The 26,473-nt window shown below is 39.6% G+C and overlaps 1 protein-coding gene across 1 annotated transcript; it reads right to left on the bottom strand.

Moving 5' to 3' along the window:
• Positions 1 to 2,727: 2,727 nt before the first annotated feature.
• LOC149250190 (histone H4) lies at positions 2,728 to 3,455 on the bottom strand. Its single transcript, XM_089458934.1, has one exon. It carries the CDS (start codon positions 3,299 to 3,301, stop codon positions 2,990 to 2,992), a length of 312 nt encoding a protein of 103 aa, XP_089315060.1. The 5' UTR covers positions 3,302 to 3,455; the 3' UTR covers positions 2,728 to 2,989.
• Positions 3,456 to 26,473: the final 23,018 nt, after the last annotated feature.

Here is a 26,473-nt window from a genome sequence, read left to right as displayed (position 1 = left end):
GTTTCAAAAGATGATTCAGCGACCGTTGATGAGATTCCAATCTACGGTGTGAATTACTCTTCAACAATACCTTTGTCTCTTCCACAATAATCGTGACCATTCCTTGCTCCAATTTGACGGTGCAAAATCAATCTGGTAATGTTTGCTCCCTACTTGATTCAGCTATGAAGCAATTTTGAGACTTAGAATCGTGCGCTAGGACAATGGGGTTTCCTCTCAACGAGTCGAACCAAGTTGAACCAGGATCCAACCATGAAATCGACCCTTCAAATCGACATCAAACCCTTAAAAAACGTAGATCTATATCGCTGCGCAGAGATGCAAACTGGCAGCTGAGACGTAGAGATTAGTAAACAAAGTACAAGGTATGGGCTTGTTTGCCCTCATTTTACAATACACATTTATCCATATTATCTACAAATATCAATTGATTAGTATCACAATCAATTGACTCTATTTTCAGGTGTCTCTTGCTCATCATTTTCATCATGATTGTCTTTTCACTTAATTATCATCCAACAAACAAAATGGAAAGGTAATGAGCCAATCATTGGCTTGTTGCATGGCACTTGATATTTGACCAATTTGGAAACTTATTGGAATAGTTTAATTTCCCTTCCATCTTCAATCTTTCTCCTTAAAGTTCCCTATAAATTTTGAACAGGCAGTGAGTCAATTATTGGCTTATTGCATGGTACTTAATATTTGCCCAATTTGGACACATTGGATTAGTTTAATTTCCCTCCCATCCTCAATCATATTGGAAAGGCACTGAACCAATCATTGGCATATTGCATGGTATTTAATAATTGCTCAATTTGGACACATATTGGAATAGTTTAATTTCCCTTCCATTCTCAGTCCTCCTCCTTAAAGTTCCCTACAAATATTGAACTTGAATATCACTTTTTGTTTTTTACTTTATTCTCAACCAACAAACAAAATGAAAAAACAATGAACCAATCATTGACTTGTTGCATGAACACCTAATGGAATAATTTAATTTCCCTTCCATCCTCAATCCTTCTCCTTAAAAGTTCCCTATAAATTTTGAACTTGAAAAGTAAACCCCACTCAAACAATAAAAGGGACGACAGAGGTAAAACATTGGCATCTCAATGTATCACATATGTATCACACATTTGTTATTTGTCGACAATGTTCTATTGATGGGAGAAGGTATTGTGAACAAATGGATAGAGTTTATTTGCATTATTAAACTATTTTGAAAAGCAACGAGGATTAATGTGAGTGCTCAAAAGCCTATTTTCCTACCAAACCTTATCATTAATATTATTAAATCTCATATCGCTACTTCCCTCCCCCATGATGTGGAGGAAGTAGAAAACAGGCTTAATTACTCGGGCTTCTTCTTAAAACCAAACAACTATCTCAAGGAAGACTAGGTGTGGCTCTTTAAAAAGATAGAAGTGGATTAGATTTAGAAGAATACCTATGCTCACTGACATTTTGTAAATTACAAATTCTTAAATTTAAGGAAGAATCATTGCAGAGCACAAGCAAAGCAAGTTAGGTCTCCTTGGGAGATGGTAACACAACTTTTCCATAAGATAGCAAACTAAAGGAGTATAAACAAATTCTATAGGGGAGATCAAAGAGGGTACTAGTTGAGTTAAACATACCTAGAGTCAACTGTAGTAAAATTGTTATTTCACATTTTACAACCCAACTTAATGATCTAAAAGAAAATAATATTCATGAATTATAAGTCATTCAAGACTATCCAAGATTTTTTTAAAATGAGGATTATGTTAATGGGGAGGTTGATAACATAATCATAGCTATAACTCTTCAGTTTAGGGGAAGATTTTTTTTTAACTTTGGTGAATCAATAATTTTTTGGACTAATCTAGGCAAGGCCCAAGTCAAACATCATGTCTACTTTACCTTATAACACCAAGAGCATATTTAGCAACCTGCAAGCAAGATATACCAACTCTTATGATTTAGCACAAATAAACTCTCAAAAAGTAAGGAATCTACCTGAACAGTAGTGAGATTTGAACTACAATCACATTAATTTCACCACCAAAACTTAAACTAATTATTAAACTTAAACTATATCCTCTACAAAATAATCACTAAGATCATCCCAAATAAACTAAAGGACAAGCTATCAAAGTTGATTACTCAAAAGCAATTTGGATTCATTTTTGTAAGACAAATCCATGATGCCATAGGTATGCCCCAAAATACAGATCCGTGATCCATGATGCTTTATAACGACTGGTATTTTATGAATCTGTTAACAGTCTAATGCTTTGTAAGGACTGGTATTTTTTGAATCTGTTAACAGTCTGGAACGGAGATTAGGCTTCTCTACATAGCTGTGTAATTTGTAAGGAAGTCGTTATCACTCTTTTGGATCTGATCAGTCAGTTTTTACCAAAGCCATATGCACTATGCATATCTATATGTAAGAAACCTCATAACCTTTGATTCCCTATTGAATAATAACAAGGTACTGTCGCTCTTCTCATTTTGAAGAAAAAAATTCATCAATTCAGTTTAATACTGGAAAAATTCTGATTCTCATCATAATTGCTGCTATTCATTGCACAATTTTCATCATAATTGCTACTATACATTGCACCAGTATATGAAATTTCAATTTTCAATTCATTGCTCAATTTTCAGCATAATCGTTACTATTTACTGTACCAGTATTGAGTTCAATCATTTTTCAGCCCAGTGAAAAACACGAGAAAGGGGAAAAATTAATAACATATTATCAAATCCAATCCTTGTTCCGGTGAGAAATTGGGTACTCTGAGAAACAGAGCAAGTACACAGATACAGATAAGCACACACCATCCACTGAATTAATCCAGTACAAACAACATATAATACAACATTATAGCACAGGTTTTGAGATGGAACACAGGCATCTCTCCCCAAAATTTAACCAGAAATTAAACACAACCAAGAACCCTAAAGATGCAACAAGTGAAGACAGCTGAGTTGAACATTAACCGCCGAAGCCATAGAGGGTTCTGCCCTGCCTCTTGAGCGCATAGACGACATCCATGGCAGTGACAGTCTTGCGCCTGGCGTGCTCAGTGTAAGTGACGGCGTCTCTGATGACATTCTCCAGAAAGATTTTCAATACTCCCCTGGTCTCTTCGTAGATGAGTCCGCTAATGCGCTTAACGCCTCCTCTCCTGGCAAGACGTCTGATGGCAGGCTTGGTAATACCCTGGATGTTATCCCTCAGTACCTTCCTGTGCCTCTTCGCTCCTCCCTTTCCCAAACCCTTACCACCCTTGCCTCGGCCAGACATTGTTATTGTTTCTTCACGACCGGGGCTTTCAAATGAAACTCGGTCGCTGCAATTCGAACCCTACACGCTGCGACAAACTTCTTCACACGATTCGCCACGGTCATCGTTAGTTATTTATAGATATTCAAGTTCGTATTTGCCGCTCTGTCATTTGCTCTTGACCGTCGGATCTGTCGGCCAGAGATGGCGATCCGTGGGTGTTAAACTTCCATTTTGCTAAACTTCCACCATCTTGATGATACACTATTTGCTGAACTTCCCACCGCATGCTATTTTTCTAAAGCGGTATTGTAACGAAGCGTCATTTTCCCTTGGAAAATAATGGAAATTTAGAATGATTTTGAGAAAATTTAGTTAAATTTTTTTGAGATACCCGTTACAATGTCAAAATCAATATTTTTGGTGTCTCATCAAAATTTTTCTTACCATTTTGTGAAACCTCACTCAATGATTTTTGCCGGGAAAACAATGGAAATCCTGACATGATTTTGAGAAAAATATGCTGGAAATTTTTGGAATTCCGGTTACTGTCAAGCCTCAAGATTTTGGGTGCCCTAAGGAGTTTTTTATTTTTAATTATTTTTTCACTTGGCATGTTATTTGTTAATTTTTTCTTTTTGAGACAATATAGTGGAAATTTTTGGAATTCCTGGTTCAAAATTTTGGGTGCCCCAAAGAGTTTTTTTATTTTTAATTAATTTTTCACTTATTTGTTAATTTTTTCTTTTCACTCTACATGATTCCAGAGAAATGGATTTAAAAATATAAATACTTGTTATTTTGATACACCTCTTTCATCCAAAATTAAAATCATTCTTGTTCTATCCTAATTTCAGATTTACCAAGGGGCCAAAGGGATCAAATCTCTATTCGCTTGGTAGAAGGATCAAGTCTCTATTCATTCTAAAAGAAGTTTGCATCTCAAGAGCTTTGATCCCTGTCAACACTTGGTCAAGAGCTTTGATCCTTTTTCAACAATTGGTAGATCCGAAGTCAAGTGGATCTAGACTAGTTTAATTATTAATTATAATTATAATTTTATTTTTGTGGTCGTGGGGCAGTTCAATTGGAAATTATGAAGTAATATATAAACCATGAGGTTCAAAGTTCAAATTCCCAACAAGCCAACAAATTTGATTTTATTAATTTTATGTTTTAATTTATTTTTAGTTTTAGTTTTAAGTAATTTAGCTAAGTTAAAATGTTTTATTGATGGTTAGAATTATTAATTTTTTAATTTTATTTTGACTGAAACAAAATGTTAAAAATTACAACATCTCTACCACACACAAAAACCCATTTATCTCCATGCTATAAATCATGAAAAAAGAAGTAAATAATAAGTATCTACATATTAAGATGTAAAAAAGAGGAGACAATGTAGGGTAGTCTTTCCTCGTGGAGGGATATTTGGAGGACAATTTGCGTGAAAAATAGGGGTGCTCTCCAGTAATTTGCCATATTTGGAGGACAATTTGCGTGAAAAATAGGGGTGCTCTCCAGTAATTTGGCAATGAGATATGCTCTTTTGTAAGGCATTATCTTAACTTGATCATATTATCTATGACATATTCTCATCCTCCATGATTCATTAGTCTTTTTGAAACATACATATTGTGGATCAAGGGCTAAAGACCTTAGGCTTGAAGCTATACTTGGAAAAATTCGTGTCCTCGTGGAAAACGTGGAGGGTAAAGTTGAATTGACCATTCAATTAGAAACAAAGGGGGTATATTTATTTAATGCGCTACTTGTCAACCAATCCATACCATAATCTCATTCACCTTCCAAGTGTCATGTCTCCAGGGAATTAAGAGGGTACCTCGACAATTATAACACCACAAGAAGAAGGCAGTAAGGATGCATAGTTAGCACCACTCGACATTATGGTTTGTGTCATTCCCATCCAGGGCAATAATCCCCTCATCATGTCCCATGCATCACCTATAAGATATATTGACCCATGATCACAATCTATTCTAAAATGAATAATTTGGATTTGGGTGCAGTAGGTCTTCACCTGATATTACTTAGGTGTGAGGATTTTGAAGGAAGGTTCCATCTCTCCTGATGGGCTTCAATGGTGTTGATTACAAGTGCTATGTTTGTCAAGGGAAAGAACATGAACAACATGAATTGGCCATTAAAGTGCTACAAGAGGAACTTTATGTGGTCTAATGAGTATATCCTTGCATCTAAAATTTCTTGTGGGCTCTATCAAATAACTCGTCCTCAAACACATCAATTCAGGTCAACCCCATTTCCAACCCCTCTCTATGTGTGTGGATCCTATGCCTATGGGTTATGGAGTGAAATCTTCCTCTTCTTATGCACTAAAAGTTTAGTGGGCAATAGATTTGAATGCATCTCCTGGTAGTTCGCCTTCATCCACAAGTAACTTCGTGGGTGTCTTTGTGATATCCATTAGCTTAATTATTTGATTGTAATTAAATGTGCATATATTCATTTTGATTAAGTATGCTACAATGAAAGACAGATGAACATTTTAATTATCAGGAATCTAATATTGATGATAGTTGGTTGCAAAGTTGTAATTATGTTTTATTTTGTGAATAAAGAAAATATGGGAAATTAAGGGCTGAGTATAGTTGGCTGAAAGAAAAAATGTTGCAATTTAATTATGGAAAAGTTATTATTATTATCCATCAATTAGTCCTATGCATCTAATATAGGTAATTAGATTTAATTAATAAATTATGATATTGGCCAATTAAATGTTTCCTAGAAGACAGGGAGTTGTCCTTAAGAGTTGGAAACAAGAGTTCATAAATGGGCAGATAAGTCCCTGCCAACTGTTGGTGAGGTGGAGACAGTTATTAACCACCCAAAGAGTGGTATATGGATAATATTTGTGGTTTTTACTTGCTTTTGTCTCGTTATTTTGAGAGCAGAATTAGAGAGATTGAAGAAAAGCAAGAATTAACAAAACATAAGAGAATTGCAAACCTAACTGCTCGGGGGGGGGGGCACGCTGATTGTTGTGTCAAGGTTGGGAGGAGCCTAGTACTTAATTCTTAATTTCCCAAAAAAATTGATCAAGTCGGTATTTAAAACTCTATTATTCTTCTGTGTTAAAAATGAAAATTATTTTATGTTAAAAATGAAAATTATTTTATGTTCCTTTATTGTTCTATAACTCATTTCCGTCATAATAAGGAACCACGCTAGATGGTTCGAAACACGTCAACAGATAAAATTTGATGTGATTTTCTTTGAAAAAAATCTTGCAAACATAGGAATTATTAAATTAATAAGAACTGTAAATATAATATTTTTATGTTTATTCATGATTGGTTTTTCAAGGTAGTTCTATGATAAAAAGAATACATTTCTATTTACAAACAAATATCTTTGAGCTTAGTATGATGAACACGGTTAGTATTGTCACCTAAATGTGATAGGTACGAATATGAGGACAAAACACTGATACAAATAGAAACGTTATAATATTTGTGAACCCCAAACCAGAGATATATGGAGATACACGAATTTCTATTAACTACAAGAGAACATATTTCTTACGTTATTTAGGAAATATTTAGATGAGTTTCACTATATTTGTATACATGGAAAAATGTAAACCTATATATGTGTAATGGGAATCTTTACTGTGTGAACTTTTAGGTATGTACTGTAGAATTTTCCATTGTAGATCAACAGATTATGCAATAGACTAAAGCAAAATGCAAGATCTACTTCTACAACAAACTTGCGGAAGCTTAACCGAATATGAGCAAGATCAAATAGAACACATATAACTAAGAATGAGAAACCAATCACACATGAACATAGAAGAATACTCTGGGGAAAGCCTCAACTAAAAACCCCGATCTCTGTATTATCATACAAGTGGAAATATGTCCGAATTACACAAAGCTTTAGCTCACAAGCTATCCAGCTCTCAGTACAATCCCTCTGCTACTCATAGACAGTCAAAGGCTTCTCACAAACCTTCTCCTCTACCCTCCAAGCCTCCTATTTCCTTGCCAAGTTTTTCTGGGGTCTAGTGCTTCGACTTGTGTGAATTCCCACCTCACACTGCTCACTTGGCACAATGGTAACTGCGCAATCCTGAAGGAGATAATTCCTTTTGCATGGATGAGTTTCCTATATAGGAAAAATCCTCCAACTGATAGTACACTATCCCTTCCTCTGATCTCAACTAGGTCTCTGACTGAACTGACATGCATGAGTTATTTATGAGAGAATACTCAGTTATCTGAAGTGCAACAGTTACATGCATGCATGCATTAGCTAACTGAACTCACAATTAGTTCAACAAACTATTTGAACTAATCTAACTGGACTTAAATCAGTTAACTGAGCTAACTAATTACAACTCATCCTCATCTCCTTTAATCAAGGGATAACTTCCTTAATCAATGGAGAAACTGTTGCATGTCTTCACATAGGCTTCATGTTTGATTTTCTCCAACTAATTAACTCAAGATGAATTAATTAATTATTTTACAAACAACTGCTAAGATCAAATTCGAATTTTAATTCTCAATTTTAGTTTAGGGACTAACTAAAATTGGAATCCAATCCATACCGAAATGCTATTTATAGCAATGCTATTTTTAGCACTTCCATTTTTCATTCCTTGTTGCTATGTCCAACACTGGTACCCGAACTGCTATTTATAGCAATGCTATTTGTAGCATTTCTATTTTTAGCATTTCTTGTTGCCATTTTCAACACTCCCTCTCAACAGGAAAGGCATTCAACTTGAACCTGATCTTGAACCTTTGGAATGTTCTATATGCAACAGTTCTCCCAAGTGTTATTGCTTCAGCAACTCTAGAAACAAAAAAAACTCCCAACTGACCTCTCTATTGGGCTAGAAACATCCTCTGATGCTGAAGCTCCCTCTGCCGCTGACAAGTACTCCCTCTCTGACCTCTGAGCTATTGCAACACTCCATGCATCTCGCACCGTTGCACACCTCTCTATGCCATCCTGCACTGGTGCAACACTCTTGTGCCTCTCGTATTGTTGCAGCCTGCTAGCTCTACACTGTCTTGGGATTCCTGCACACTAGCTCTCTCTGCCACTCCATCCGCATCTGCCTCTACCCACTCATCCAGTCTTGCTACTCCTCATCGAGGCTCCCGTAGCAAGGTATAATCAAAGAGGTTGGGTACCTCAATGATCCTGCCCCTATTCCAACCTTCTTGGGACTATCACTCCACATCGCCCCACCTCCTACCTAGAGGTATGGATGCATGTGCTCCCTCTGCCCACTTGGCTCGAAATTTCCCCCTACTGGAGGTCTCTGCATGAGTGAATTCCTCCACTGGATCTCCTCTCGGCTTCTCCAGTTGTGGCTGCTCCACAACCTCCTGAAGCTGCTTCACCAATTGTGGCTCCTCCACAATTGTCTAAGACTTCTTTTGGCGCTGCATATTGAGAGATAATGTACTCTCCCTCTCAACCACCAAGTCTCCATCAATTGCCTTGCTCCTCAAGGCTTTGCATGCATCTTGAACCTCAAGAGCATACAGGTTCTTGACTCGTGAACCGATCTGCTTCACCTGTCTAGTGGTGATGTGTTGAAGGAAAACCTTTCCCTTACTGAAGACTACATCATAGCCTTTGTCTTCCAAGATTGCAATCAACACCAAATTTTTCCTCGGTCCTGGTACATACTTGACATCGGTCAAGGTAATGCGATCTCCATGCTCCCTCTAAAAAACAACTATGCCTACACCTGAGACACTATACTTTTCATCATTACCCATCACTATGAGTATCTGGAGATCTTTCTCCTCCAAGGTACTGAACAAACTCTTGTCACCGATCATGTGGAAAGAAGCTCCACCGTCAAGAAACCAACCACATCCCACCATGGATGAAACCATGCATGCGAAGAGTGTGAAATCGAACTCAAACTGTGAGGCCAGTGCCTCACCTTTTGATCCTTCCAAAGATTCCTTCTTGGATTACTTTAGTGGACAATTTGTAGCAAAATAGCCCACCTCATGACAATGAAAGCATCGCACTTTCGATTTTTCAAACTTCTTCCCACCATGGGAAGACTGGATTTGGGATGAGAATCCTTCTCCTTCCCTTTCTTTGCCTTACTCGCTAAGGCGCAATTTTCTTCATCCTCCTTGGATGAAGAAGATCCATCTCTGGTGCTTCTCCGTATCTCCTCCTGCATCAGATCCACCAGAGTCGTTCCCAATCTAGCAGTGTCTCTCTTTCATTCATCGTGTCTTGGTAGTTATGCCAGTTCTTAGGAAGACCGAGGAGAGCTAGACTCACCATGTCGTCATCGGCTGTCGTGATCCCTGCACTTCCAAGCTCATCCTTGCAAGTCGTGAGCTTGTTCAGATATGTCGAGATCATGTCGCCATTTTCACACTTGATTTTCCGAAGCTTGTCTTTCAGTGCTAGCTTCCTCTGATCGTTGTTGTTCTGATATAGATATTTCAATGTTTTCGACATCGAAAACGATGTCTCCTTCCCATGGAGGCTCGAGACAATGTGGTCTCGAACTCCCTCCAAGATGATTCTCCTCGCTCTAGCCACACATTTCTTCCATTCCGCCAATTCTATAGCATTAGCCGTTGTCGGCTTGGGGACTTCTTGAACAATGAAGTCCTTTAGACCATTATCCTCTAATACTACTTCCATGCAATCCTTCCAGGCTATATAATTCGAGCTGCCATCAAGGACATACTCGAGTCTTAAACCGTTGAATGCCATTGGTGAAATTGAGATGTGATAAGAACTTGATTTCTATATTCAGGAACCTCAAACTTCGAACTTCTCCCTTCTTGTATACCGTTCTTCGCTTTGATCAACTTGGCTCTGATACCATATAGAATTTTCCACTGGAGATCAACAGATTATGCAATATAATAAAGCAAAATACAAGATCTACTTCTAGAACAAACTTGCGGAAGATTAATCGAATATGAGCAAGATCAAATAGAACACATATAACTAAGAATGAGAAATCAATCACACATGAACACAGAAGAATACTCTGGGGAAAGCCTCAGCTAAAAACCCTGATCTCTGTATTATCATGCAAGTGGAAATATGTCCAGATTACACAAAGCTTTAGCTCACAAGCAATCCAGCTCTCAGTACAATCCCTCTGCTGTTCATAGATAGTCAAAGGCTTCTCACAAACCTTCTCCTCTGCCCTCAAAGCCTCCTATTTCCTTACGCAATTTTTCCTGGGGTCCAGTGCTTCCACTTGTGTGAATTCCCACCTCACACTGCTCACTTGGCTCAGTAGTAACTATGCAATCCTGAAGGAGATAATCCCTTTAGCATGGATGAGTTTCCTATATATGAAAAATCCTCTTCCTGATAGTACATTGTCCCTTCCTCTCATCTCAACTGGGCCTCTGACTGAACTGACATGCATGAGTTATTTATGAGAGAATATTCAGTTATCTGAAGTGCAACAGTTACATGCATGCATGCATTAACTAATTGAACTCACAATTAGTTCAAAAAACTATTTGAACTAATCTAACTGGACTTAACTTAGTTAATTGAGCTAATTAATTACAACTCAAAGTACAACTCATCCCGATCTCCTTTAATCAAGGGATAACTTCCTCAATCAATGGAGAAACTATTGCATGTCTTCACATAGACTTCATGTTTGATTTTCTCCAACTAATTAACTCAAGATGAATTAATTGATTATTTTACAAACAGCTACTAAGATCAAATTCGAATTTTAATTCTCAATTTTAGTTCAGGGACTAACTAAAATTGGAATCCATCCTGAAATGCTATTTATAGCAATGTTATTTTTAGCGCTTCCAGTTTTCGTTCCTTATTGCTATGTCCAACACTGGTACCTGAACTGCTATTTATAGCAATGTTATTTTTACCATTTCCATTTTTAGCATTTCTTGTTGCCATTTTCAACACTCCCTCTCAACAAGAAAGGCATTCAACTCGAACCCGATCCTAAACCTTTGGAATGTTCTGCATACAATACGTCTCCAAAGTGTTATTGCTTCAGCAACTCTAGAAACAAAAAAACTCCCAACTGACCTCTCTGTTGGGCTAGAAAAAACCTCTAATGTTGAAGCTCCCTCTGCCGCTAACAAGTGCTCCCTCTCTGACCTCTGAGCTGCTGCAACACCCCATGCATCTCGCACCGTTGCACACCTCTCTGTGCCATCCTGCACTGGTGCAACACTCCTGTGCCTCTCGTATTGTTGCAGCCTACTAGCTCTGCACTGTCTTGGGATTCCTGCACTGTAGCTCTCTTTGCCGCTCCATCCACATCTGCCTCTACCCACTCAGCCAGTCCTGCTACCCCTCGTTGAGGCTCCCATAGCAAGGTCTAATCAAAGAGGTTGGGTAACTCATTGATCCTGCCCCTATTCCAGCCTTCTTGGGACTTTCACTCCACATCGCCCCACCTCCTATGTGGAGGTATGGAAGCATATGCTCCCTCTGCCCACTTGGCTTGAAATTTCCCCCTACTAGAGGTCTCTGCATGAGTGGATGCCTCCACTCGATCTCCTCTCGGCTTCTCCAGTTGTGGCTACTCCACAACCTCCTGAAGCTGCTTCACCAATTGTGGCTCCTCCACAATTGTCTAAGACTTCTTCTGGCATTGCATGTTGAGAGATAATGTACTCTCCCTCTCAACCCCCAAGTCTCCATCAGTTGCCTTGCTCCTCAAGGCTTTGCATACATCTTGAACCTCAAGAGCATACAGGTTCTTGACTCATGAACCATTCTGCTTCACCTGTCTAGTGGTGATGTGTCGAAGGAAAACCTTTCCCTTACTGAAGACTACATCATAGCCTTTGTCTTCCAGCATTGCGATCGACACCAAATTTTTCCTCAGTCTTGGTACATACTTGACATCGGTCAAGGTAATGTGAGCTCCATGCTCTCTCTGAAAAACAATCGTGCCTACACTTGAGACATTATACTTTTCATCATTACCCATCGCTATGAGTATCTGGAGATCTTTCTCCTCCAAGGTACTGAACAAAATCTTGTCGCCGGTCATGTGGAAAGAAGCTCCACCGTCAAGAAACAAACCACATCCCACCATGGATGAAACCATGCATGCGAAGAGTGTGAAATCCAACTCAAACTGTGAGGCTAGTGCTTCACCTTCTGATCCTTCCAAGGATCTCCTCTTGGATTTCTTCAGTGGACAATTTGTAGCAAAATGGCCCACCTAATGACAATGAAAGCATCACACTTTCGATTTGTCAAACTTCTTCCCACCATGGGAAGACTGGATTTGGGATGAGAATCCTTCTCCTTCCCTTTCTTTGCCTTACTCGCTAAGGCGCAATTTTCTTCATCCTCCTTGGATGAAGAAGATCCATCTCTAGTGCTTCTCTATATCTCCTCCTGCATCAGATCCGACCAGAGTCGTTCCTAATCTGGAAGTTTCTCTCTTCCATTCACCGAGTCTTGGTAGCTATGCCAACTCTTAGGAAGACCGAGGAGAGCTAGACTCACCATGTCGTCATTGGTTGTCGTGATCCCTACACTTCCAAGCTCATCCCTGCAGGTGGTGAGCTTGTTTAGATATGTAGAGATCGTGTCACCCTTTTCACACTTGATTTTCTGAAGCTTGTCTTTCAATGCCAGCTTCCTCTGATCGTTGTTGTTCTGATATAGATCTTTCAATGTTTTCCACATCGAAAACGGTGCCTCCTTCCCATGGAGGCTCGAGACAATGTGGTCTCGAACTCCCTCCAGGAGGATTCTCCTCACTATAGCCACACATTTCTTCCATTCCGCCAATTCTGTAGCATTAGCCGCTACCGGCTTGGGGACTTCTTGATCAATGAAGTCCTTTATACCATTATCCTCTAACACTGCTTCCATGCAATCCTTCCAGACTATATAATTCGAGCTGCCATCAAGGGCATACTCGAGTCTTAAACCATTGAATGCCATTGGTGAAATTGAAATGTGATAAGAACTTGATTTCTATATTCAGGAACCTCAAACTTTGAACTTCTCCCTTCTTGTATACTGTTCTTCGCTTTGATCAACTTGGCTCCGATACCATGTAGAATTTTCCACTGTAGATCAACAGATTATGCAATATACTAAAGCAAAATACAAGATCTACTTCTACAACAAACTTGCGGAAGCTTAATTGAATATGAGCAAGATCAAATAGAACACATATAATTGAGAATGAGAAATCAATCACACATGAACACAGAAGAATACTCTGGGGAAAGCCTCATCTAAAAACCCTGATCTCTGTATTATCATACAAGTGGAAATATGTTCAGATTACACAAAGCTTTAGCTCACAAGCTATCCAGCTCTCAGTACAATCCCTCTGCTGCTCATAAACAGTCAAAGGCTTCTCACAAATCTTCTCCTCTACCCTCCAAGCCTCCTATATCCTTGCGCAGTTTTTCCTGGGGTCCAGTGCTTCCACTTGTGTGAATTCCCACCTCACACTGCTCACTTGGCTTAGTAGTGACTGCGCAATCCTGAATGAGATAATTCCTTCTGCATGGATGAGTTTCCTATATAGGAAAAATACGCCAACTAATCGTACACTGTCCCTTCCTCTGATCTCAACTGGGTCTCTGACTGAACTGACATGCATGAGTTATTTATGAGAGAATATTCAGTTATCTGAAGTGCAGCAGTTACATGCATGCATGCATTAACTGATTGAACTCACAATTAGTTCAACAAACTATTTGAACTAATCTAACTAGACTTAACTCAGTTAACTAAGCTAACTAATTACAACTCATCCTGATCTCCTTTAATCAAGGGATAACTTCCTCAATCAATGGAGAAACTGTTGCATGTCTTCACATAGACTTCATGTTTGATTTTCTCCAACTAATTAACTCAAGATGAATTAATTAATTATTTTACAAACAGTTGCTAAGATCAAATTTGAATTTTAATTCTCAATTTTAGTTCAGGGACTAACTAAAATTGCAATCCATCCCCAAATGCTATTTATAGCAATGATATTTAGCACTTCCATTTCTCATTCCTTATTGCTATGTCCAACACTGGTACCCGAACTGCTATTTATAGCAATGCTATTTTTACCATTTCCATTTTTAGCATTTCTTGTTGCCATTTTCAACACTCCCTCTCAACAAGAAAGGCATTCAACTCGAACCCGATCCTGAACCTTTGGAATGTTCTGCATGCAACACTTCTCCCAAGTGTTATTGCTTCAGCAACTCTAGAAACAAAAAAACTCCCAACTGAAAACATCCTCTGATGCTGAAGCTCCCTCTGCCGCTGACAAGTGCTCCCTCTCTGACCTCTGAGCTACTGCAACACTCCATGCATCTCACACCGTTGCACACCTCTCTATGCCATCCTGCACTGGTGCAACACTCCTGTGCCTCTCGTATTGTTGCAGCCTGCTAGCTCTACGCTGTCTTGGGATTCCTGCACTGTAGCTCTCTCTGCCGCTCCATCCGCATCTGCCACTACCCACTCAGCTAGTCCTGATACTCCTCGTCGGTGCTCCCGTAGCAAGGTCTAATCAAAGAGGTTGGGTACCTCAATGATCCTACCCCTATTCCAGCCTTCTTGGGACTGTCACTCCACATCGCCCCACCTCCTACCTGGAGGTATGGATGCATGTTCTCCCTCTGCCCACTTGGCTCGAAATTTCCCCCTACTAGAGGTCTCTGCATGAGTGGATGCCTCCACTCGATCTCCTCTCGACTTCTCCAGTTGTGGCTACTCCACAACCTCCTAAAGTTGCTTCACCAATTGTGCCTCTTCAACAATTGTCTAAGACTTCTTCTGGCACTGCATGTTGAGAGATAATGTACTCTCCCTCTCAACCACCAAGTCTCCATCAGTTGCCTTGCTCCTCAAGGCTTTGCATGCATCTTGAACCTCAAGAGCATACATGTTCTTGACTCGTGAACCGATCTGCTTCACCTGTCTAGTGGTGATGTGTCGAAGGAAAACCTTTTCCTTACTGAAGACTACATCATAGCCTTTGTCTTCTAGCATTGCGATCGACACCAAATCTTTCCTCAGTCCTAGTACATACTTGACATCGGTCAAGGTAATGCGAGCTCCATGTTCCCTCTGAAAAAAAATCGTGCCTACACCTGAGACAGTATACTTTTCATCATTACCCATCGCTATGAGTATCTGGAGATCTTTCTCCTCCAAGGTACTGAACAAACTCTTGTCACCGGTCATGTGGAAAGAAGCTCCACCGTCAAGAAACCAACCACATCCCACCATGGATGAAACCATGCATGCGAAGAGTGTGAAATCCAACTCGAACTGTGAGGCTAGTGCTTCACCTTCTGATCCTTCCAAGGATCCCTTCTTGGATTTCTTCAATGGACAATTTGTAGCAAAATGGCCCACCTCATGACAATGAAAGCATCGCACTTTCGATTTGTCAAACTTATTCCCACCATGGGAAGACTGGATTTGGGATGAGAATCCTTCTCCTTCCCTTTCGTTGCCTTACTCGCTAAGGCACAATTTTCTTCATCCTCCTTGGATGAAGAAGATCCATCTCTGGTGCTTCTCCATATCTCCTCCTGCATCAGATCCGACCAAAGTCATTCCCAATCTGGTAGTTTCTCTCTTCCATTCACCGAGTCTTGGTAGCTATGCCAGCTCTTAGGAAGACCGAGGAGAGCTAGACTCACCATGTCATCATCGGTTGTCGTGATCCCTACACTTCCAAGCTCATCCCTGCAGGTGGTGAGCTTGTTCTGTTATGTAGAGATCGTGTCGACCTTTTCACACTTGATTTTCTGAAGCTTGTCTTTAGGCGCCAACTTCTTCTGATCGTTGTTGTTCTGATATAGATCTTTCAATGTTTTCCGCATCGAAAACGGTGTCTCCTTCCCATGGAGGCTCAAGACAATGTGGTCTCGAACTCCCTCCAGGAGGATTCTCCTCGCTCTAGCCACACATTTCTTCCATTCCGCTAATTCTATAGCATTAGCCGCTGCCGGCTTGGGGACTTCTTGATCAATGAAGTCCTTTAGACCGTTATCCTCTAATACTGCTTCCATGCAATCCTTCCAGGCTATATAATTCGAGCTGCCATCAAGGGCATACTCGAGTCTTAAACCGTTGAACGCCATTGGTGAAATTGAGATGTGATAAGAACTTAATTTCTATATTCAGAAACCTCAAACTTTGAAATTCTCCCTTCTTGTATATTGTTCTTCACTTTGATCAACTTGGCTCTGATACCATGTAGAATTTTCCACTGTAGATCAACATATTATGCAATATACTAAAGCAAAATACAAGATCTACTTCTACAACAAACTTGCGGAAGCTTAATCGAATATGAGTAAGATCAAATAGAACACATATAACTAAGAATGAGAAATCAATCACACATGAACACAGAAGAATACTCTGGGGAAAGCCTCAGCTAAAAACCCTGATCTCTGTATTATCATACAAGTGGAAATATGTCTGGATTACACAAAGCTTTAGCTCACAAGCTATCCAGCTTTCAATACAATCCCTCTGCTGCTCATAGACAGTCAAAGGCTACTCACAAACCTTCTCCTCTGCCCTCCAAGCCTCCTATTTCCTTGCGTAGTTTTTCTTGGGGTCCAGTGCTTCCACTTGTGTGAATTCCCACCTCACACTGCTCACTTGGCTTAGTAGTAACTGCGCAATCCTGAAGGAGATAATTCCTTTTGCATGGATGAGTTTCCTATATAGGAAAAATCCTCGACCTGATAGTACATTGTCTCTTCCTCTGATCTCAACTGGGTCTCTGACTAAACTGACATCCATGAGTTATTTATGAGAGAATATTCAGTTATCTGAAGTGCAGCAGTTACATGCATGCATGCATCTGAACTCACAATTAGTTCAACAAACTATTTGAACTAATCTAACTGGACTTAACTCAGTTAACTGAGATAACTAATTACAACTCAAAGTACAACTTATCCTGATCTCCTTTAATCAAGGGATAACTTCCTCAATCAATGGAGAAACTGTTGCATGTCTTCACATAGACTTCATGTTTGATTTTCTCCAACTAATTAACTCAAGATGAATTAATTAATTATTTTACAAACAGCTGCTAAGATCAAATTCGAATTTTAATTCTCAATTTTAGTTCAGGGACTAACTAAAATTGGAATCCATCCCGAAATGCTATTTATAGCAATGTTATTTTTAACACTTCCATTTTTCATTCCTTGTTGCTATGTCCAACACTGGTACCTAAACTGTTATTTATAGCAATGCTATTTTTAGCATTTCTTGTTGCCATTTTCAACACTCCCTCTCAACAGGAAAATGCATTCAAATCGAACCCAATCCTGAACCTTTGGAATGTTCTACATGCAACACTTCTCCCAAGTGTTATTGCTTCAGCAACTCTAGAAACCAAAAAACTTCCAACTGACCTCTCTATTGGGCTAGAAACGTCCTCTGATGCTGAAGCTCCCTCTGCGGCTGACAAGTGCTTCCTCTCTGACCTCTGAGCTACTGCAACACTCCATGCATCTCGCATCGTTGCGCACCTCTCTGTGCCATCCTGCACTGGTGCAACACTCCTGTGCCTCTTGTATTGTTGCAGCCTGCTAGCTCTACAGTGTCTTGGGATTCCTGCACACTGGCTCTCTCTGCCACTCCATCCGCATCTACCTCTACCCACTCAGTCAGTCTTGCTACTCCTCGTTGGGGCTCCCATAGCAAGGTCTAATCAAAGAAGTTGGGTACCTCAATGATCATGCCCCTATTCCAACCTTCTTGGGACTGTCACTCCACATCGCCCCACCTCCTACCTAGAGGTATGGATGCATGTGTTCCCTCTGCCCACTTGGCTTGAAATTTCCCCCTACTAGAGGTCTCTGCATGAGTGAATGCCTCCACTTGATCTCCTCTCGGCTTCTCCAGTTGTGGCTGCTCCACAACCTCCTTAATCTGCTTCACCAATTGTGGCTCCTCCACAATTGTCTGAGACTTCTTCTGGCGCTGCATGTTGAGAGATAATGTACTCTCCCTCTCAACCACCAAGTCTCCATTAGTTGCCTTGCTCCACAAGGCTTTGCATGCATCTTGAAACTCAAGAGCATACATGTTCTTGACTCATGAACCGATTTTCTTCAATTTTCTAGTGGTGATGTGTCGAAGGAAAACCTTTCCCTTACTATAGACTACATCATAACCTTTGTCGTCCAGCATTGCGATCGACACCAAGTTTTTCCTCAGTCCTGGTACATACTTGACATTGGTCAAGGTAATGCGAGCTCCATGCTCCGTCTGAAAAACAACCGTGCCTACAGCTGAGACACTATACTTTTCATCATTACCCATCGCTATGAGTATCTGGATATCTTTCTCCTCCAAGGTACTAAACAAATTCTTGTCTCCAGTCATGTGGAAAGAAGCTCCACCGTCAAGAAACCAACCACATCCCACCATGGATGAAACCATGCATGCGAAGAGTGTGAAATCCAACTTGAATTGTCAGGCCAGTGCCTCACCTTCTGATCCTTCCAAGTATCCCTTCTTGGATTTATTCAGTGGACAATTTGTAGCAAGATGGCCCACATCATGATAATGAAAGCATCGCACTTTCGATTTGTCAAACTTCTTCCCACCATGGGAAGACTAGATTTGGGATGAGAATCCTTCTCCTTCCCTTTCTTTGCCTTACTTGCTAAGGCGCAATTTTCTTCATCGTCCTTGGATGAAGAAGATCCATCTCTGGTGCTTCTCCGTATCTCTTCCTGCATCAGATCCGACCAGAGTCGTTCCCAATTTGGTAGTTTCTCTCTTCCGTTCACTGAGTCTTGGTAGCTATGCCAGCTCTTAGGAAGATCGAGGAGAGCTAGACTCACCATGTCATCATTGTCTATCATGATCCCTACACTTCTAAGCTCATCCCTGTAGGTGGTGAGCTTGTTCAGATATGTAGAGATCGTGTCACCCTTTTCACACTTAATTTTCTGAAGCTTGTCTTTCAGTGCCAGCTTCCTCTGATCGCTATTGTTCTGATATAGATCTTTCAATGTTTTCCACATCGAAAACGGTGTCTCCTTCCCATGGAGGCTTGAGACAATGTGGTGTCGAACTCCCTCCAGGAGGATTCTCCTCGCTCTAGCCACACATTTCTTCCATTCCGCCAATTTTGTAGCATTAGCCGCTATTGGCTTAGGGACTTCTTGATCAATGAAGTCCTTTAGACCGTTATCCTCTAATACTGCTTCCATGTGATCCTTCCAGTCTATATAATTCAAGCTGCCATCAAGGGCATACTTGAGTCTTAAACCGTTGAACGCCATTGGTGAAATTGAGATGTGATAAGAACTCGATTTCTATATTCAAGAACCTCAAACTTCAAACTTCTCCCTTCTTGTATATTGTTCTTCACTTTGATCAACTTGGCTCTGATACCATGTAGAATTTTCCACTTTAGATCAACAAATTATGCAATATACTAAAGCAAAATACAAGATCTACTTCTACAACAAAGTTGCGCAAGCTTAATCGAATATGAGCAAGATCAAATAGAACACATATAACTAAGAATGAGAAATCAATCACACATGAACACATAAGAATACTCTGGGGAAAGCCTCAGCTAAAAACCCCGATTTCTGTATTATCATACAAGTGGAAACATGCCCGGATTACATAAAGCTTTAGCTCACAAGCTATCCAGCTCTCAGTACAATCCCTCTGCTGCTCATAGATAGTCAAAGGCTTCTCATAAACCTTCTCCTCTGCCCTCCAAGCCTCCTATTTCCTTGCATATTTTTTCCTGGGGTCCAGTGCTTCCACTTGTGTGAATTCCCACCTCACACTGCTCACTTGGCTCAGTAGTAACTGTGCAATCCTGAAGGAGATAATTCCTTCTGCATGGATGAGTTTCCTATATAGGAAAAATCCTCCAACTGATAGTACATTGTCCCTTCCTCTGATCTCAATTGGGTCTTTGACTGAACTGACATGCATGAGTTATTTAGGAGAGAATATTTAGTTATCTGAAGTGCAGCAGTTACATGCATGCATGCATTAACTAACTGAACTCACAATTAGTTCAACAAACTATTTAAACTAATCTAACTGGACTTAACTAAGTTAACTGAGCTAACTAATTACAACTCAAAGTATAACTCATCATGATCTCCTTTAATCAAGCGATAACTTCCTCAATCAATGGAGAAACTGTTGCATGTCTTCACATAGACTTCATGTTTGATTTTCTCCAACTAATTAACTCAAGATAAATTAATTAATTATTTTACAAACAGCTGCTGAGATCAAATTCGAATTTTAATTCTCAATTTTAATTCAGGGACTAGCTTAAATTGGAATCCATCCTGAAATGCTATTTATAGCAATGGTAGTTTTAGCACTTCCATTTTTCATTCCTTGTTGCTATGTCCAACACTAGTACCCGAACTGCTATTTTTAGCATTTCTATTTTTAACATTTCTTGTTGCCATTTTCAACACTCCCTCTCAATAAGAAAGGCATTCAACTCGAACCCGATCCTGAACCTTTGGAATGTTCTGCATGCAACACTTCTCCCAAGTGTTATTGCTTCAGCAACTTTAGAAACAAAAAAACTCCCAACTGAAAACATCCTCTGATGCTGAAGCTCCCTCTGCTGCTGACAAGTGCTCCCTCTCTGACCTCTGAGCTACTGCAACGCTCCATGCATCTCGCACCATTGCACACCTCTCTGTGCCATCTTGCACTAGTGCAACACTCCTATGCCTCTCATATTGTTGCAGCCTGCTAGCTCTGCATTGTCTTGGGATTCCTGTACTGTAGCGCTCTCTGTTGCTCTATCCGCATCTGCCACTACCCACTCAGCCAGTCCTGCTACTCCTCGTCGGGGCTTCCGTAGGAAAGGTCTATTCAAAGAGGTTGGGCACCTCAATGGTCCTGCCCTTATTCTAGCCTTCTTGAGACTATCACTCCACATCGCCCCACCTCCTACGTGGAGGTATGGATGCATGTGCTCCCTCTGCCCACTTAGCTTGAAATTTCCCCCTAATGGAGGTCTCTGCATGAGTGGATTCCTCCACTCGATCTCCTCTTGGCTTCTCCAGTTGTGGCTGCTCCACAACCTCCTGAAGCTGCTTCACCAATTGTGGCTCCTCCACAATTGTCTAAGACTTCTTCTAGCGTTGCATGTTGAGAGATAATGTACTCTCCCTCTCAACCACCAAGTCTCCATCAGTTGCCTTGCTCCTCAAGGCTTTGCATGCATCTTGAACCTCAAGAGCATACAGGTTCTTGACTCGTGAACCGATCTGCTTCACCTGTCTAGTGGTGATGTGTTGAAAGAAAACGTTTCCCTTACTGAAGACTACATCATAGCCTTTGTCTTCCAGCATTGCGATTGACACACAAAAAAATTCTCAGTCATGGTACATACTTGACATCGATCAAGGTAATGCGAGCTCCATGCTCCCTCTGAAAAACAACCATGTCTACACCTGAGACACTATACTTTTCATTATTACCCATCGCTATGAATATCTTGAGATCTTTCTCCTCCAAGGTACTGAACAAACTCTTGTCGTTGGTCATGTGGAAAGAAGCTCCATTGTCAAGAAACCAACCACATCCCACCATGGATGAAACCATGCATGCGAAGAGTGTGAAATACAACTCGAACTATGAGGCCTGTGCCTCAGTTTCTGATCCTTCCAAGGATCCCTTCTTGGATTTCTTCAGTGGACAATTTGTAGCAAAATGGCCCACCTCATGACAATGAAAGCATCACACTTTCGATTTGTCAAACTTCTTCCCACCATGGGAAGACTGGATTTGGGATGAGAATCCTTCTCCTTCCCTTTCTTTGCCTTACTTGCTAAGGCGCAATTTCCTTCATCCTCCTTGGATGAAGAAGATCCATCTCTGGTGCTTCTCCGTATCTCCTCCTGCGTCAGATCTGACCAGAGTCATTCCTAATCTGGCAGTTTCTCTCTTCTGTTTACCGAGTCTTGGTAGCTATGCCAGCTCTTAGGAAGACTGACGAGAGCTAGACTCACCATGTCATCATCGGCTATCGTGATCCCTACACTTCCAAGCTCATCCCTGCAGGTGGTGAGCTTGTTCTGTTATGTAGAGATCGTGTCGCCCTTTTCACACTTGATTTTCTAAAGCTTGTCTTTCAGCGCCAACTTCCTCTGATTGTTGTTGTTCTGATATAGATCTTTCAATGTTTTCCACATTGAAAATGGTGTCTCCTTCCCATGGAGGCTCGAGACAATGTGGTCTTAAACGCCCTCTAGGAGGATTCTCCTCGCTCTAGCCACACATTTCTTCCATTCCGCCAATTCTGTAGCATTAGCCGCTGCCGGCTTGGGGACTTCTTGATCAATGAAGTCCTTTACACCGTTATCCTCTAATATTGCTTCCATGCGAACCTTCTAGGCTATATAATTCGAGCTCCCATCAAGGGCATACTCGAGTCTTAAACCCTTGAATGCCATTGGTGAAATTGAGATGTGATAAGAACTCAATTTCTATATTCAGGAACCTCAAACTTCAAACTTCTCCCTTCTTGTATATTATTCTTCGCTTTGATCAACTTGGCTCGAATACCATGTAGAATTTTCCACTGTAGATCAACAGATTATGTAATATACTAAAGCAAACTACAAGATCTACTTTTACAACAAACTTGCGGAAGCTTAATTGAATATGAGCAAGATCAAATAGAACACATATAACTGAGGATGAGAAATCAATCACACATGAACACAGAAGAATACTCTGGGGAAAGCCTTAGCTAAAAACCCCGATCTCTGTATTATCATACAAGTGGAAATATGTCCGGATTACACAAAGCTTTAGCTCACAAGCTATCCAGCTCTCAGTACAATCCCTCTGCTACTCATAGACAGTCAAAGGCTTCTCACAAACCTTCTCCTCTACCCTCCAAGCCTCCTATTTTGTTGCGCAGTTTTTCCTGGGGTCCAGTGCTTCCACTTGTGTGAATTCCCACCTCACACTGCTCACTTGCCTCAGTAGTAATTGCACAATCGTGAAGGAGATAATTACTTCTACATGGATGAGTTTCCTATATAGGAAAAATCCTCCAACTGATAGTACACTGTCCCTTCCTCTAATCTCAACTGGGTCTTTGACTGAATTGACATGCATGGGTTATTTATGAGAGAATATTCAGTTATCTGAAGTGCAGCAGTGACATGCATGCATGCATTAACTAACTGAACTCACAATTAGTTCAACAAACTATTTGAACTAATCTAACTGGACTTAACTGAGTTAACTGAGCTAACTAATTACAACTCAAAGTACAACTCATCCTGATCTCCTTTAATCAAGGGATAACTTCCTCAATCAGTGGAAGAACTGTTGCATGTCTTCACATAGACTTCATGTTTGATTTTCTCCAACTAATTAACTCAAGATGAATTAATTAATTATTTTACAAACAACTGCTAAGATCAAATTCGAATTTTAATTCTCAATTTTAGTTCAGGGACTAACTAAAATTGGAATCCATCCCGAAATGCTATTTATAGCAATGCTATTTTTAGCACTTCCATTTTCATTCCTTGTTTCTATGTCCAACACTGGTACCCAAACTGCTATTTTTAGCATTTCTTGTTGCCATTTTCAACATGTACATTAGTGGAAGGTTTAAAATAAAATACAATAGAAACCAAGCTTACACATCCTTATATATATGTATAAATGAAAACAAAGAGCACTTGCTTAGGTATAGACGTATTTGTGTTGTTATGGCCATTACAAAGTATTGAACAAACATAGTTACCATAGGAAAGAAACAAGACTCGAAGAAACTTTTATAAAATCTTTTATTTTGGCGGTTATTCGAAAAATAAAAGAGATATTATATATTAACATTGTATATGGAGAATATTTAAATAAGTTTGCAAGACCATAATACACAAAGACTTAAGAAAAAGGTTGTGTAAACTCGTGAAGTGGTCTTACTTAAGATAGAAATTTTGTCAATAAACAATGTTGAACATTGAATAGGCTTAACCATACATTAAATAAAATGTCTTTAGTTCTAGTAGAATTGTGCGAGTCATGTAATATTTAGAACAAACGTTAGAAATAACAATAGAGTAACAATATTTTGAGCATTATCTTTATTCAGAATTTAGATGTTCTATCAAACAATATAAATCACTGAATATGCTTAAAGCCTATAATCAAACAAAAACTTCCTCAGTCCAAGAAGGTTGTATACTTTGCAATTGCCAGAAATAAATTTTAAAAATAATAGAAGAATAGTCTGAACATTGTCTTCACACAGAAACCTCACCCCTTTTACAAATAGAGCCAAAGGGTTTGAAGGATTCTCCAACATGGTGAAAGTCATGAATCGATTATTAAATCTAAAGTTCAAAAAATTCCAATTGCAGGAACGTTATGAGAGTAATACACATGCATGGATGTAATTAATATGTAATGGATGGAGAGCAATGTTATTAATATATATAAGCATGGATGTAAATAAATCGAATAATATTGCATGCAAAACAATGAAAGGGAAAATGCCATGCATATAACCAAAATATTAATAGTGAAAAACAATAATCCGTGGAAACTCCTCGAAGGAAACCATGATACATATAAAGTGTGAGTTATTTAAATAATATGCACATTATAATATGGTTGAGTGTAATGTGAATTCATAAATATGAATTAATGTCAATATCATATGTATCCAAAAGTGTAGAACGGACTAAGGTCCAAGAATTTTAATATAGGATTACAAGGTATAGCATACCAGGCCAAATTAAGACCCCAAACGCAACGAGTCAATAAAATCTCATGATAATGTAAGTGTTCAAAGGTGTAAGACTTCGCAAGAAGTATTGAACTGGGAACTGGCACTAAGTTGTGGTGATTGTACATGTGTATGAATGTAATATGGTTGAGAATTGAATGTGAAGATATATTTATATCTGATGAAGATGGGGATAAAATCATTGATATAATATTTCTTTGTAGACAAAGTTTGAAAGAGGAAACAAATTTACATGGTCGATAGGTGAAGATCAAATTCTTTAGTAACATTTTAAATGAGTCACAATACAAACCACAAAGGCTATTTTTAGAAGAATGAGAGAAAGACTTTAATAGTAGTTTTGGTAAGTATATGTACAAATAATTAAATATCACTTCTATATAGGTTTTTGTAGTAACAATTATAGAAAGTATATTGACTAATTACAAAATTTGGAAAATGGTGAATGAAAAAAAAAATTAAGTATAAAAGATGGTCTTTACAAGTGGTATAAGAGTTGTAGTTACAACATTGGGCCTCTGCTAGGTCTTGAAATTGAAATTGTTATACATGTCTTGAACAACTTACCTAAGGAACTAAAGAACTGAACTATAGTAGAGGAATTTAATGGACAAACTTTTGTCGGATCACCAAGGGGTGGTGAGGAACCAGATACTAAACTAATAATGGTGGGTGGTGGAAAAAACAATGCAGAGAAACAAGAATCTGAAAGGGAAAATTAGTTTTGCTATGCTAAATTCCTCTTCAGAATATGCTAATGTGCTTAAGGATTCATGAGGTTAATTGCAAGTTTAAACATGAGTTTTTGAGTGCTTTTATGTAAATTTTATGTGCAAATTAACATAAACAAATCACCAAACAACCATATAACAGATATGAACATCCACAAAATAGTATCACAGCAGCACATGATGAAGGATTTCACCCCTCCTGGGCTACGTCTCCTTGGTCCAACTTCCAATGGCTTTTCCCTCTCTATTATGCTCAAAAGTGTGAATACGTTAATTTACAATGCTCATAAAGCTCTGAAACATGTTCCATTGGCTCCAAAATGCCCAAAAATGCTTGTGTAGCCTCTTTCTGCTCCTGATTTGGTAAAAAACTGAAGAAGTTATGGCTTCCCCAAGTCTTTCTGCTAATCACACCGCAAATTCCCCAAAATTCGGCATCATCCTACAATTTCGCCCCAAATTGTGCTAACAGAGCGATAATTTCACCGGTTTTTGGGTGAAATTGTCAAACGCGTTAAATTGCCTCTAACGCCTATAATCCAAAATTTGTGGCCATATGGGGGCCACGTGCCCGGGCTAAGGCCAATGGCCCGCCCCTGCTCCGTTCGTTGGTGCTCATTTGGTGGTGCGTGCCCAAGGGCTGGCCCCCCATAGGTTGGCCCTTTC

This window comes from Pinus tabuliformis, chromosome 7 (assembly GCF_031772625.1).
Source record: "Pinus tabuliformis cultivar Carrire ecotype Pingquan chromosome 7, CPIR1, whole genome shotgun sequence".
NCBI classification, from domain to species: domain Eukaryota; kingdom Viridiplantae; phylum Streptophyta; class Pinopsida; order Pinales; family Pinaceae; genus Pinus; species Pinus tabuliformis.
Note: the sequence above shows the minus strand (reverse complement) of the source record. Positions and strands in the feature narration are given on the sequence as shown.

What these genes read in the sequence shown, in the direction of transcription:
- LOC149250190 (XM_089458934.1), bottom strand. Translation starts at nt 3,301, where the DNA reads ATGTCTGGCCGAGGCAAGGGTGGTAAGGGTTTGGGAAAGGGAGGAGCG.